This window comes from Myotis nattereri, assembly GCF_964212035.1.
Source record: "Myotis nattereri genome assembly, chromosome: 2".
NCBI classification, from domain to species: Eukaryota; Metazoa; Chordata; class Mammalia; order Chiroptera; family Vespertilionidae; genus Myotis; species Myotis nattereri.
Genome location: NC_138076.1, coordinates 214,089,067 through 214,104,448, shown reverse-complemented (window position 1 = coordinate 214,104,448; position 15,382 = coordinate 214,089,067). Strand labels below are relative to the sequence as shown.

Sequence of the window (15,382 nt, the reverse complement as noted above, 5' to 3'; positions counted from 1 at the left end):
GGTGTGCGGCCGGCCAAGCAGCTCCTTACTGCTGGGAAGAAGTGAGTTTTACACCTCTTTCTCGAACAGGTGGTGTCCCAGTTTCCCACGCGGCTTCCGTTAACAGCTGTGCAGGGGAGGGAGGGCGCCTTGTTACAAAGGAGTGGGATGAAAGTCCTGGCTCCCCACCCAGGGGGGTGAGGGGCACCTCACTGTCTCGGGGTGAGGGTTTAAGTCTACGCTCCCTTTGCCAATGCAAGTGAGGATACATTTTCCCCGTGGTGTTTGTCTAAAATAGGGTGGTGACTGTCTACAGGTCTGTCTTGCTAAGTTGCCTCTTTCTCAGTTCTTGACCAGCTTCTGATGGTTCTTCCTTCCACCCCCAGTGGTGTTCTGGGCCAGGTGCTTCTGGAACATCAGCCTGAGAGGAAACTGCCCTCAGGCTGCTGCTCAGTCCGAGGCCGTGAGGCAGGCCGCCTCCGCCTCGTCACCTCCGGTCTCGCTGTGAGTTTCACAGAAGAGGTCAGGGCTGCGGCTGCGTGCACGCAGCGGGGCACCCAGAGATCGCGCTCTGGAGCCAGGAGTGCCGTTCGCAATGTGCTGTTTTCCAGACGCCACAGGACTTGCATCGGGAGACAGAGAAGGAAGTCAGCGATGCAGGTTTAGATTTCAGAAGGAAGCCCAGAATGCACTTGTGCAAACAAGAACGACAGTTAATGTTTACTAAGGCTTCACCCGCTGCTCACATCCCATGAACCACCTGACTTAACCCTCCAAGAAGCACTGGCCAGGACTTCCTGCTGCCCTATTTTTCTAGGGACAATGGGCTTACTCCGGTCCATAGCAGGGCCAGGGTCTGGACCTAGATCATCGCCCAGAGCCCCTGACCTCCACGTGCAGAGACACCTCTCCCCGCCACACCCTCCGCAGGCGGGGAGGAGGCCTGGACTCGCCTGAGCTCTGCTGTCTTCAGTCCACGCCACTCAGTCCGGGCCAACAATCCACAGCTTCAAACGAGAGTTGGCCCTTTATCTACAAAAGCCTCTCTGGTTGGCGTTGGGAACACTACAGCCATTAAAGACAGATAATATTAACCCTAATAATATTCTAGACAGGTAATATCAACTTACTCCTGATTGGTCAAACCCTGAGGTATATTATATTTTTCCACTTTAAATAACTAAATATTTTAAAAATGAAAGTTCCAGAAAAATGGCATGATTTCATATAAAATACAAGTGATTTTTCTTTTTGTTTTCCAAAGTATATAAATTTTATTTACTCTCTACCAGATCACAAGCTACAGCTTCAGGTCTTGGTTTTGTCGCTGTGATTACATGAGGCGACCGTGAAGGGGTCACTTCACACCATGTATTCTTTTAGGGTAGATATTTCCTACAGCCGCTGCCAAGGGCAGGCGTTAGGAAAAGGGAGCTGCCTAAAACCATAGGCGCGCATGCGCACAGCAAGTCTAGCCTTTCCCAGCTATGGAAGTTTCCCCTCTTTTCCACCTTAAACAAACAAACCAACAAACTAACCCCACCCTCTTCCTTCCCGCCCTTCTCTAGTCTCCTGACCGTGACTCTGGACTCTCAGGCTGAAGACTGGAGAGTGCCCATGGCCTATGGAATCGCACTCTGCCTGCAGACAGGTCTCAGAGGAAGCCCTGCTGACTGGGGAGAGGAGGAAGCTGCTAACTCCTCGGAAGGGCACGCCTGCTCCCAGCGTGGTGTGCTCTGCACTGAGAACATGGAGCCCCACGGGTGCCCGTCATCCGGGGAGGAGGAAGTGGCTATTTCTAGCAGAAGAGAAAACCATTCAAGGCTTTCTACTCGGGGGCATCTGGTCAGAGAGAAAAGTCACAGATCACATCATCAGAGCAGCAAGGACCTGGAAAAACTTGGTGCAATCTCACTTCACAAACGAGGAAACGAACAGAATTATTTTGCCCCAGTCATACAATCAGGGCGTGTAGGTCCTCGGACACTGTGACCACTGCACGCAAGTGTTAACTCTTCTCCCACCACACACGCCGAGCACCCCGCTGTGAAACACGCAGGTGCTAGGACCTGTGCACAAACACCAATGATCAACGTTTACTGTATGTAAACAAACATACCCATTTCCTATCTTCACATGTCAGTCTTCAGCCTTCAAACACAATCACCACTGTTCCTTCCATTCCTGAGCACTTTTCTCCCGGCGCCTACACGGTGTCAAAGCACCTGAGTCCAAGGGATCTAATGTCTAATGGGGATTTTAAAACATGGAAAAATTCCAGGAGTTAAGTCCAAGTTCTGTAAATGAATATTAAGAAATTTTCACTTTTTCTGTTCTCTTCTCCATCTGAACCGACCTCTGTACCAAGAACAACTTGTGACCTTCCCCTTGCTCTGAACCGGGCCCTCAGTGACACTGTTTCCTTAATGGAGACCACACACGGCTTCGCACCAGCTGTTCTCGCTACGGGGCTAATGCACCAGTACAGTCCTTAGACTTCTGGCTACTCATTCTTTCAGTAAAAACCTCAGGGACAGTCAACAGGGAACCATACGGGTTCCAACCCAGAACTGAGATTTTACTCTGTTTACACATCGAGCACATAGTCCACTCACGATCACTATGCGGGGTGTTCTGCCTGGGCTGCTCCCCTCGCCTCCCTCGGAACGGGCACTACCCTCTCTGAACATGCGTCACTGCGATGGGAGCCCACGAGGGCAGGCACTGGTGTCCATTTCGTTCACTGTTGCACTTCCTGAGCCTAGAACAGTGCTGGCCCACGGCAAGCACATAATAGTCATCGACTGGATGGAAAAATGACGTTTGTGGAGGAGAAATTAAGGCACAAAGAGGTTACAAATCATGATCAAAGTCACAGTTACCGAGTGGCAGAGCTAAGACTCAACCACTGTTTTTTTTCATGCATTATATCAAGGGCCAGCACATTTTTTCTATAAAGGGACAGAGAATAAATACTGCAGGCTTTGTAAATCATTGGGTTGTCTCCGTCACAACTACCCAACTGTGCTGGGGCAGCATGTGAGCAGCACTGACAAGACTAAAGGAATGGCCATGACTGTGTCTCAAAAACAGGCCCACAGGTTATAGTCTGCCAGCCCCGCACTACATCCTCACACAGTCGAGCAAAGTAGATCAAGGAGAAGCAGACACTCAGCTACTAAGGGCTCCATCCACGGCCACACGTGCTCTTTCCACGAAGCCTCGTGGTCTCCGTGAGGAGTCTGGCAGATCTGCTGTCACTCAGAAGTTGCTTCGGCACTTTTATGCTGCAGAGCAGAGCCTCACCCACTCTCTGGCATGGAAATGAGAGCCGGGACCTGGGCAGGCTGCTGGAGCTGCAGCGGACAGGCAGGTGTGAAGGGGTGTGCGCAAGTGCCCAGCATAGTTAATCCAAAATCTGTCTTCACAAGAAAGCTGACCTTCCATTAAGCACCGTGATCTGGAAACAATGCAGGGCTCCGCCTGGAAGACAGGCAGGCCCGGGATTGGCCGTTCTGCTCTCACAGGAAAACAGCCCGGCCAAAGCTAAACACTAACCTGGTTAAACGTGAGGCTGAACATAGTCAATGCATTAATCATCAGACAGGGTAAGAAAGGGAATATGCAAGCTCGCTCCCAACTGTTTACCACCAATATTTTCCTTGGAACAGAAATGCATTTTATATATTACATGAACCTGTGAAAGACACATGCCTGGTAAAATATTTGAACACATACCACACCGAGAATATTAAACATGAAATAGTCCATCATCATAAAAGAATTCTGAGTTCACGAAAGTTTAAGCCCCCACCTGACTCCAGCTACGGTAACCTCTACGTAACAAAAGCGAAACTGCACGTGATGCTACCTGGGTGACAGCCTTGATGATCACAGGCCATTCCGTATGCAACAGAGCACGAGAAACGTCTCCTTTTCAAATGAAGCAGGCTGAGTTCAGTAAGGCATCACTTAGGAGTAACAGCAAAACTTAAAAATCCAAATCAGTAACTTTTCAAAATATAAAAGTAGGTTTTTGGATTATTTAAGATTACTCCCCCACCACACACACACACTAGCTCAATGGTGTCCATTATCTGGACTAACATTACTTGGCTCCAGAAATTCAACTCAACAGATTACTGAGAAATTATGTGCAAAATGATATGGGAAAATAAAGAGCTGAGGAAGGCACAGTCTCTCCCCTCAAGAAACTTTAAAAATCCCACATTTGTCTCAATTTATTCTTGTGTCATTATTTTATTTCCATACCAACAACTGTAAACCTATTTTTGCCCCACTCTGTACTTTAAAAATGCAAGCAATTTATGGTACTGCTCGTTCTGCACGAATTAGCCGCACTCTTCCATAAGGTGCCCCTCACCAAGCCTCGACTGCCCTCGAGTACAGCTCCAGCGTGAAAGGAGTGTAAGTGCTGGATTTGTCCCCTTTATCACTGTCCGGAATAGCGCACCGGTGTCTTGGTCATCCTCACACGTGATGACAGAACGCTTACACTTTCGGCGTCAGTGTGGACGTAAGGATTTGGTGTATCTGATGTGTTTCCACCCACTGCAGTCCCTGCTCTTTCTTCTTCACATCACCTAGTCGTTCCCCAGCGGACCGCCCCGCAGCCTTCCACACGCGCTAGCACCCCCTCGTGCCCCAGGCACATCCTCCCGACTTCCTGCCCAGCAGAGAGCCAGCCATTTCTCTGCTGAGCCCGGGTTCTTTTCATTTTCATTTATTTATTTTTTTAATCCTCACCCAAGGATATTTTTCCACTGATTTTTAGAAAGAGTGGAAGGGAGGAAGAGAGACAGAAAGGGAAAAACATTGGTGTGTGAGACACATCGACTGGTTGCCTGCCGCACACGCCCACAGGCGTATGCTCTACCCACTGAGCCAAACTGGCCAGGGCAGCCCGGGTTCCTTTTAGAGAGCAATGGTATTGAAAACACAGCTTTGATGCTACAAACACTCTTTTTCAGTCTTTTCAGTGAACAAAACTAGGAAATACGTCCTCTCTGGAAGGAAAAAACGACTGCCCGTGAATTCCCACGGCTGTTTCCACTCTGCCCTCACACTGAGGGCTTAATTCTTCACTCTGGCATTCGTGGTACCGTGTTTAGGCTGAACAGCTTGCTCCCTGACAGCATAAACCGAATTGCTTATTTTCTTTATCCTACATGTGAAGTATTGACATGTACGTGCACAAAAGTGTGTAAATACATACGTACGTGTTTCTAGGGGAACGGACTTCCCTTTATGTTGCTTTCCTGTCAGCATGGCTCTTAAAATTCCTTAAAGAGATTTGTGGTTTTCATTAAGAAAATGCACTCGTACGCATCTCATGTAAAAATCAGTTTGTGAGAATTAGCTGGCCAATGGACCGCCATCGAAGGTCCAGGGCGGGCACAAACGCAGTCAAGTCTGAACTGGACAGAACCTCGCTGGCTGCTCGCCCTGCTCAGGGCGGACGTTCCAGGCACTGGACACCGAGAGAACAACAGAACTTCGAGCAGCAGAAGCGTGTGAATGTCAGTAACTGCACAGCTTACTAAATATGTTTGTGGTTCTGGGATTCTGTTATTTGTTCCATCCAGAGAGTCTCATTTTAATAGTTTTGAATAAATTCTTTGCTTGTTTAAAAGCTTGTTTAGCTCCTCTTCCCCAAAGCATGCAAGGGTTTGATACCAAAAAAGAGAAAAACCCTATCTTAGCTTAACTCTACCCACAAAGGGTGACGGGGGAAAGTCAACAAAACGGCCGCTGGAAAGACAAAGGATAATAAACAGCGAGTCAAGTTTTGGTGTCGGAAGAGACGAGGCCAGACAGACCTGGGTCAGCCAGATGCAAAGTGGGTGCCTCGGCCTCGGCGAGTCCCGGCTCGAGGGTGGAGGCGGCGGGAGGGCGGCGGCTGCACACCCGGCCGGAGAGCCTGGCTGAGAAACCTTCCGCCAAACCCTAACTCTGGGCTGGGACAGGAGGGATGGCTGCAGAGCTGAGGGGACCTCTGCAGAGTGGGGTGCTCCCGGTCAGCGGGGGAAGCTGCTGGAAAGGATGGCCACGAGCCTAAGGGAAGCTGCGCAGTCCCCCTCATGGAGGTTCTGGAAGGAGGTGCAGAGGGGCGCTATCTGTCCGGCGGGCTCAAGGGGTGAGGTGAGGCTGGGCGAAGAGTCGGGTGGTGGCCACTCGGCGCCATAAGCAAAATAAGAGCGAGGTCTGAGAGAGGAGGCCAGGAGAGCAGGCAGAGGGCGCGGGGGAGGCTGCGGCCCTGCAGACACGGCAGCCCTGCGTCCTGCGGGCTTGGCCAAGGCCTGGGGCCCTGTAGCTCCCGCCTGAGGCTCCGTGCTCTCACGGGGCAGTGAGCAGGCCTTCACTTAACCTCTCCAGTAGGTTCAGGACCTTACGTGAAACGCTGTCTAGTGAAACCAACGTTACCACAGGCCAATGGATGAGACAGGAGGGAAGCTCCTACGCATCTCATCAGCTTCCAACAAGACGAGGTTACTGGCCTCCTGAGCACTAGAAGGAAGAGTCCTCATGGACCACCTGGTTCCCTGGGAGGGCCCGCAGCTGACTACGGCCGAGCCAAGTGGAGTGCGAACACTCTTACTAGGAAACTAGAGTGTAAAGACACATTCGAAGGTGCCACATGGAAATGTGTGTGTGCATGCGCGCATGTGTAATGAGCAGTATTAAGCAAAGAACATGGTGAAAGGAGTCTGTGCTTACACGCCCTCCTGCCTGAAATGGTCTCCCCGCAGCTGTCACTGGCACGGAGCTGAAGGACAGCAGCCGCCTCCTCTCACTGCAGCAGGGGCAGCACTCACAGACGCCGGCGGGCCTCTCTGGGTCACGCACACAGAGGAGAGTCAGCTAAGACCTGCCCTCGGAGGAGACAGACAGGCTGTCGGGGAGACAGGCCAAGGGAAGCCAACGCAGAACCAGCTCCGGAGACGCACGGCGAAAGCCAGTGAGGACAGAGAAAGTTACCTTACCGTTTACCTACAACGTCAAGCCGGTCACTTTGGCAGTGGTTATGAGCGTAATGCTACCCTTGATGAATAAGTTTTGTTGTTCAGCTCACTTAAACCATAAACTGAAGGAAGAACATATGTTTAAACAGGACATTTTTCTAAAATGAGAAAATCCTGGGAGTCAGAAGACTCTTAAAGGTTTACCTGGTCCTTCACCTGCTTAAAACCGGGACCACACCTCCATCATCCCAGACAGATGTGGTTTTGTAAAAAGCCAGATTAGACTTTAATCCATTTAAGTACAGTTTCAACCTGACTACACTTAATCAGCCTTCTGTTTTAGACAACGTTTAAAAAACATTTCCATCATTAGGGCCTAAATTTTCCCCCAAGTTTAATTAAAGACCACTTAGACAAGCAACCAACTCGTGCAATTCCCTGGGGTGTAGCTTAAAACAGATTTTTATGTAATTACTAATAATGACTGGGCAAAAGCAGGAAGAGGTGTATGATAAAAAAAAATAGAGCAACGAATTATATAAAATCTTTTATGCCCTGGATTCAGAAGGTTCACAAAAGGGAAAATACTTTCTAGCACCCATGTATCTTCACTATATTAATTTTCACCTTTTTAAAGGAGTTTTTAGCTATTATATTGCATTATCATTTTATCAATGATCATTTTTGTGCCTGCGCTTCCTATAAAAGTTACAGGGAAATGAAAAAGAAGCAACTGTGGCATTACATAAGAACATAGGCAAGTTTAACTGTGAAAAAGTAATTCTAGTTAAGAATATTCATTTGTCCTTCCTACCATTAAAGATGTACAGAACACTCGCCCAGGGCAAGGCACTGTGCTGGGGCCGAGGAGAGAGTGAGGAGTGAAAAGCAGCCTGCAGCCCCTATGAAATGTATTTGAAATGGTATTTAATCTCTGCTCACAGTCCCCAATATAAATACGCTAAAGCAGTAAGGCAGTCCTTGAAATTCTACGGCAACAACAAAAAGCTAACTTTCCCAAAAGGTAACAATAGCCAAGTACAATAGCCCAGACCCCGAAAGCGAAAGCAAGCGCTCATGGACTCCTGTCTTCCTCAGTCTTCCCCCACTCATCAGCCCTCCTACTTCCAGCCTCCTCACCACAGGGCCCCTCCTCCACTCTGAATGGTTCCCCTCCTGGGTGGTGCCCCATCCCTCCCACACCGATGCTCTTAGAGTCAGGATAGGCTCGTTTATGCTGCAGTAACAAACAACCCACACAAATGTCCGTGGCTTAAGGAGGCTTATTTCTTGCTCATGCCATGTGACAGCAGTGTGCTCTTGGGCACATGATTACCGTCTCTGGCCCGTTTCCCCGTCTGCAAAATGGAGGCAACCACAAGAGAACCCACCGAGCTGAGGGAGAAGTCCGAGCCATGCACTCCAGAGCAGTGACTATCAGCCCTCCGCTCTTCCCCGGAGGCCTCTGCCGGTGCCCGTTCCTGAGCAGCCACCGGGCATTCTGCTCCCATCTGGCCGCACCACGCCGTGCCACAGCTGCCTCACCATGGAAGCTACCTGAGCATAAGGAGAGCTCCTGGTAGACCCTAAGGAGGTGTCTGCTAAGCTAAAGGGAAGACTGTGGAATGATCACCCCTGTTGCTTGAATAAACCCCACGGGAGCTGGGTGGGTACACACACACACACACACACACACACACACACGCACGCACACGCACACACTCAGAGGCGCTGGCCTGCACGGAGTCTGACGGAAAGCATGTGACTGCAGTCGGAACATCGCCTGCAGATGGCCAAGACTTGCCGTTACCCATAAGGGTCCTGAGTCAGGCCTCGACGGAGCCAGGACCCCCAGGACCCGCGCCCGCGCCCAGGGAAGTCCAAGCACAGGAATGCGGTGATCAGCACACAACATCTCCACCTCGGAGAAGAATGCGACCCGGCGCCACCCGTTCCTCATTCCTGTCCAAGGCCACCAGCCCCGCACAGGGTGTGCTGGGGGCAGCCCCACGGGGCAGCTGCCTGAGATGAACTGTTCTACAGACCTTGACTGGGCGATAGCCACACGGATACAGGCTCATGTGGGAACTCCCCGAAACATCAAGAATCTGTGCATTTTACTGTATATAATTGGGGGGAGGTGTGCAAGCCACGGACACTCCCAACTGCTCTGTACACCTTCGGTCTCCTCGGTGCCTACGAAGGAGGAGGGGAGGCACGGCGACCAGCGTGTGAACAGTTAGGTGGCCCGGCCTTTGCGACATTACTGACTGCTACTCCCCCGCTGAAAGTGCAGCGCCACCTCCCCGGGAAGCCCTCCCTCAAGCTTCACATGGCCACGCGAAGAGGGGATCCTCTGCCTGTCCCGCCTGTCACCTCCATCATGAAAACACACTTTCCAGACGGCACCCCATTCCCTGGCAGGCACCTCCTCCGGGCTCCGCCAGTCCGCTCACGCCTTCCCGCCGGCGCTGGGCACAGTGGGCGCCGTGGGCGTTTCTCGGCGGTGGTTTTCAGGCTGCCGTCAGAGACATGAGACCCGCTGCCTGCAGAGACGCTCAGTTCCATCAAGTCTTAGGCACTCTGTGAAGGCTAGTCTCTCTTTCTGGGAGCCGTGCACACGTGCGGTCCTGATGGATTCTAAGGCCAGAAAAGCCACGTATTTGTTGGCCCTCGATGTGCACCGTACAGACCACACCACTGGCCCCCAAGCACAGCTCCCGCACTCCGCCCGTGTGAGGGCACAGGCCGTGTGTGCTCACGTGAGCACTCGGCAGCCCCCAAACAACATCTCACAGGTCACTTTCCGAGCATGACACGCTGCGCCAACCCCACATCTCCAGGACGGTGCAACACAGCAGAAGCAGCCGGAAGGTGTGATGCTCCGCGGGAACTCAGGCTTTTCAAGGTCTGTAATTGGAATCTAATGTTTGGACCAGAAATCCTCACATACAACCCTACATGGAGATACCTCCGGCCCCGAGTATGTGAGCTCAGTGAGGGGAGGCTGGCTGGCTTCTCCGAGCCCCGACACGGATCTGAAATGGCTGGAGCCCGCATTCAGCCTGAGGACCCCGCCAGCGTGTGCTGTGCTGACACTTGGCGGTTCGGGCACCCCCGCTGGCAACAACCCGTCTGGAACCAGGTGGACCCACTTGCAGATGAGGGAGCCAAGGCCAGGCAGGAGCAGCTCAGGGCGATGAGGGAGTGGTGTGTGTGTGTGTGGGGGGGGAAGGCAGGAAGCGTCAGGGGTCCCCTCACCGCCACGCGGCCTTCCCGACGTCACTGCTCGGTCGCAAACAGCTAAGCCGGTCTCTGCAGCACCGCCTCCGGTGAACCTGTGCATCTCACACAAAGGCTCAGCTCTGTGTCTTCACCTTTTTACAAATTTAATAAAATGACTAAACAGTATACACAGGCATCTAATGAATGCCCAGTTAGTAGAAAATGTAGCCTCCATGAGTATGACTGATGGGAGAAAGTGTACCAGTGCTTAATTTTCTAAGAAATCCAAGTTAAATTGTTTACAAAAAGTACAAAAGAGAATAATGCATAAAAGACAATAAAATACCGGTGACTTTACATGAGAATTCTAAGCACAATTTGTTGGCAAGGTCCGTGGTGTAAAAGCCCTTGAACCCTGTGCCCGCCTTTAGCCACGCTGCCTAGTGCGCGCTCTCCTGAAACTACTGGCAGTGCTTTCTCAAGACTAAGCACAGCTCTACCCGCAGGAGAACCGGGAAGGGCACACGGGTGGACATCCACGCCTCCCTTTCGAACATTCTCCAAGGACCCCAAGGGGAAATCGGACGGCACTAAGGGCCCCGCCCCGCCCCCAGCCTCGGCCACAGTCCCAGCTCCCAGCCGCAGGCTTCCTGGGCCTCTCCTAGCGCAGCTGGAGCTGCGGGCGAAACAGAGGCAGCATCCCAGTGGGCAGTGGAGGGCCGCCGCAGCACCTCCATGGCACGGAACAGAGCAGCTGGCACTCCCCTGTGGGCAATGAAGCTCTGAGATGTTGGGTGGGGGCTGGGGAAGGAGGGTGAAGCTGAAAGTTGCCAGGGTTGAAATTCCAGCAGGCAAGACACACCCGCAGCAGCCTTGCTCCCAGAGGCCTGCCAGTCTGATTCTTCCTGTCAACACCCCCCACCCACCGCCCTGCTCAGCCGCCCCAGCCTCCTCCTCTGCACCCCAACCCCCAGGCTGTCCGCTCTGGAGCGCAGGTGTAGACCAAAGTCATTCCTTGCCACAGAAAGGAGGCGGGCTCCGCTTTAGAGAGCGCCTGAAGCGTGTTCGTCTTAGGGTGGCCCTCGCCTCTGCTCTCAGGCACTGACGGGTGGGGGTGGGGGTGGAATTAAAAGAAGGAAACTCAGCTCCAACCCCCACCTCTGCCACAGAAATGATTTATTTTTTAAGTTACCTGTTGGATTTTTCCAGTGGGTAAGTTCAACGCTGCCCTGAATCTTACCTAGTAAATAGCAATGAATCATCCCCAGAAATTAGTCTCACGTTAAACCAATTATTCAAATCCCGGAGAGAAACACGAGCTGAGAGCCACATGGGGAAGGATTTGTAACACAAGAGGCACAACAACACAAACAGTTCAGCCACAAAAGGACAACTGTACTACCCCCCCCCCCCCCCCCCGCCACACACACACACAGTCGCTGCTGATGCCACTCGGAGGCTGCCTGCGGGCCTAGCAGGGGGCCGCCCAGAACACGGCCCAAAGGCCTCCCAGAAACTTCAGTCACACAAATCCTGGAAATAGCCTTTAAGAAGGTCGTCACAGCTCTATTGCTATTTTCTTTTAATGACAAGAGTCTACTGTTTTTCTTTAATTAAAGAACATCTACTCTCTGCTTATATGTGTATATATATTTGAAAATGTCAGTCAAGGCTGCACAGAATATTAGTTACTTATAAACAGGCTGGTTAAGCAGAGAACCCTAAAAACCGCCTGTATGTGTGCACCTGAAAGGCTGATGCGGGCATCCTGCCCGCTTTCACATGCCACACAGAACCGAGTCTGCGATCCTCGCTAGAGAGCTGGAGGGAGCCTTCGTGCCTGTGGCCGCCACGTTCCTGAGGAGTGTCACCCAGGCCGGCCGACACCGCGTGTGGCCCAGCAGGGAGAGAGGAGCCGGCGCTGGGAGGCCACGGGGCCCGGGGAGGAGCCCGGCCTCCTGGTTCCTACGTGGCTCTCCCCCTGACTGGCTGTGTGTGATCTTGGGCAAATTATTTAACCCTGATGGGCCTCAGCGTACAAATCTGTAAGATGGGGACAATAACACTACCCACTCTAGGAAACACACCATGTACGCAGAGGGCTCCAGCGCCGCCCCACAGTCAGCCCGCACAGGCTGGCCTCTCCTGTGACCATTCATTTTAGATGCAATTAATCAGTCATTTATTTTAGTCGTAGACCCTGTCCAGGGTCTTAAGTTTTATACTTTCCATTTTTTCGATCTAACCAAGTGGCCCAGATGACTGGTGCCTTTTCTCCAACGTAGATAAGCACCCACTACTGGCAGCATGACCCGTGGGAGCAAGTGCGTGGCTCCAGGGCTGACATTGTGGGCCTCGCCAGGAGGCAGCCGGGGCTCTCCTCGCCATCTCACCACGCTGGCTCTCAGGAAAGACAAAAGTGTGCCACATAAACATGGACACACTGAAAATGTTCCCTCCAACGTGTCCTGCACGTTCACACAGATCTGACTGAGGACAATGACAGGTTAGTAGTGCGTTTGTTCGTGTGATGGAAAACAGGGGGGGGCTGTGGAGGAAGAACCAGCCCTGCGCCCACGCGGGGCAGCGCACCTGCCCACAGCGGCCCAGGGGGTCTCCGCTCCGCGGGCTGCGTGGCCAGCAGGCCCTGCACCCGCATTCCCGGCCCTGCACCCGCATTCCCGGCCCCGCGCCCAAGGAGAGCCAGCGGGGCGTGTGCTCGCAGGCGGAGAGGCCTGCAGGGACCCACCTTCCCCGCGTGGCTCCCACCCCCGGTGCTGCCTGCTCTGGGCCCGAGGCTCTGCCCTCAGCGCCGGAGGCATCACACTGAGAAGAATCGCTGCTGGAGGACGCCCTGGGGTAAGGAAAAAACTGGAATTTAAACTTTCTTTTCCCCCAAATGAAAACTCCCCCTCCGCTCTGCTGAAGGTAAGAGCGTGAGTGGCCGGGAGCAGGCAGTCGGGGCGGGTCTCGCTGTAACCCGGGGCCGCTCAGCTGTCTCCCGGCAGCTCTGCTGACAGGACACACTTTTGTGCCCCAGCCCCGCAGGGCGCAGGGGACCCGGTGTCACCCTGCCAATGGGCAGCCTTTGCATCACCCAGGAGGACAGGGAGGAAACGCCAGAGTGGACAGGAGTGGAGGTATCTGGGAAAGAGCCAGGACAGGCCCTGAGGGCAGGGCTTTAGGACCCTGTGGGATACAAGCCAGGCTGCCACTTCCCGAAACCCGGTCCACGGCTTTAAGGAGGCTGTGGCTGCCCGGGACCTGAGTGGGGGCCGCAGGGTACCACGGCCACAAGCAGGTAACCGAGTCCCCGTACACTGTCGCTGTGGTGCCAGAGTCCTGGTCAAGAAATGACATTAACATAAAAACTGGGCTCCTAGGACCCCAGTCTAGCCCCGGGCCTATGGCACTGCCCGGGAAAATGGTCCCCAAACAGAAATCACTGGGAGGAAGAACCACAGAGAGGAGGAGGAGGAGGAGGAGGAGGAGGAGGAGGAGGAGGAGGAGGAGGAGGGGAGAGGGTAGGGTGGGGTGGGGTGGGACGGGGAGAAAAAGGAGAAAAATAACACCCCAAGGACTAGAAATAATGAAAACCAGCTGAAAGAGGGAGGGAGGCTAAAGCAGGCACAGACCGTGCAGTGAGGGACAGCGGACGTGCGGTGAGGGGCAGCGGACGGGAGGAAGCAGTCGGGATCATTTTGAGATGAAAGATGCTCTACTGCCATCTCCTCACTCGAAACTCCTTCCCTGAAGTTCAGAGCCCATCAGTGCGGCCGACACAGCCCCGCTCTCCAGCCCTGTGCCCCACCTGCCCCTATGCACCCCCACCTCCCACCGCAGGCCCCAGGAAGTCCAGCACACAGCGGTGACCCCGCCCTGCTCCCGGCTGCGAGGTCTGCAAGGCTGGCCTCTCTCCTTCATCCTTTAAATCCTAGGCCCTAGCGCAGGGGTGGGCAAACTTTCTGACTCGAGGGCCACAATGGGTTCTTAAACTGGACGGGAGGGCCGGAACAAAAGCATGGATGGAGTGTTTGTGTGAACTAATATAAATTCAAAGTAAACATCATTACATAAAAGGGTACGGTCTTTTTTTTTTTTAGTTTTATTCATTTCAAACGGGCCGGATCCAGCCTGCTGACCGTAGTTTGCCCACGGCTGCCCTAGAGGCTCTCCGTGAAGGTCCCCAGGGAGCCCCTCACACCAGGCACTTGGCACTTAGCGCTGCTACAGTACTTTTCACACCCTTTTCACACCCGCTTGTTCTGCTCCCTGAGCCGGACCATCCTTTTACATCTGCCGCCCCCACACTGGGCTCTGGCGCAGCCTAGGGCACACCCCTCTCCATTCCTGTCTGCGCCCAGCTGGTGCACAGCACACGCAGACACCGATGCGAGGAGCTGGACTGGGGGCTCTGAGCGCCGTGCCAAGCAGCACGCCCATTCCCATTGGAGTTGAAATCGTCCCTGACTTTAACTGCAGCACAGCAGCAGATTGAAGTTCAAACTGAAAGCCACAGCTTGAGCCTAAATCTCACTCTTGGTCCCTTAGGGTGTGATGGGTGTGAAATTAAACTCTATCAGAACAAGAAACACAAGAGGCTTTTGGGAGGGGGGCAGGAGGGGAGGGAGAGCGACTTCTGATGCTGACGGAAAAAAGTCTTTTATTGAAACGAGACTTTGATCCTCTTAATTTTCAGTGCTGCCCGGGAAAACACACACACAACTAAATAAGCTAGAGATCAAACTGTTTCAGATGCGTGACAGGCAGGTCCACTTCATTTTCTTTGAAAAGGAGAGAACTCTCCAGCACATGAAACAGGAGCACTTTCCTCATTTAACCAAAGAAATGAGCCTGGGGAGACAGGAAGACATTTCACAGCGTCAAAGCACTCGCAGAGCCTTCAGCACACACACACTCAGCAAAGCCAGGCGCCCAAATCAGAACACCTGACCATAAGGTGTTCCTTTAAAGGGGGGAATAGTGCTATAGCCTGTGTATTTCTCCTCTCCTAATCTCTCTCTCTCTCTCTCTCTCTCTCTCTCTCTCTCTCTCTCTCTCACCACCACCACCACCACTTAACCATCCCCATCTCAGCTATTGTTTGTTAGCAGATCTTATGCTAATGTTTTAGTTTCTAACATCGTTCAATTAAAAATCTAATTAAAGTTATAACTGTCAAAGCCCAGGCCTTG

The 15,382-nt window shown here is 52.8% G+C and overlaps 1 protein-coding gene across 2 annotated transcripts in view; it reads right to left on the bottom strand.

Annotated features, from left to right (window-relative positions):
* The window catches only part of ATXN10 (ataxin 10), a 126,012-nt gene that overhangs the window by 40,913 nt on the left and 69,717 nt on the right, over window positions 1-15,382 (bottom strand). The window contains exon 10 of one of the 2 annotated variants that reach the window (XM_081084805.1): window positions 14,298-15,041. The exons of the other annotated variant lie outside the window; for it this stretch is intronic. Coding sequence (XP_080940931.1) covers window positions 15,024-15,041 — 18 coding nt within the window. The 3' untranslated portion in view covers window positions 14,298-15,023. Of the gene's footprint in view, window positions 1-14,297; window positions 15,042-15,382 lie in introns of those variants that run through there. 2 annotated transcript variants of the gene reach the window in all.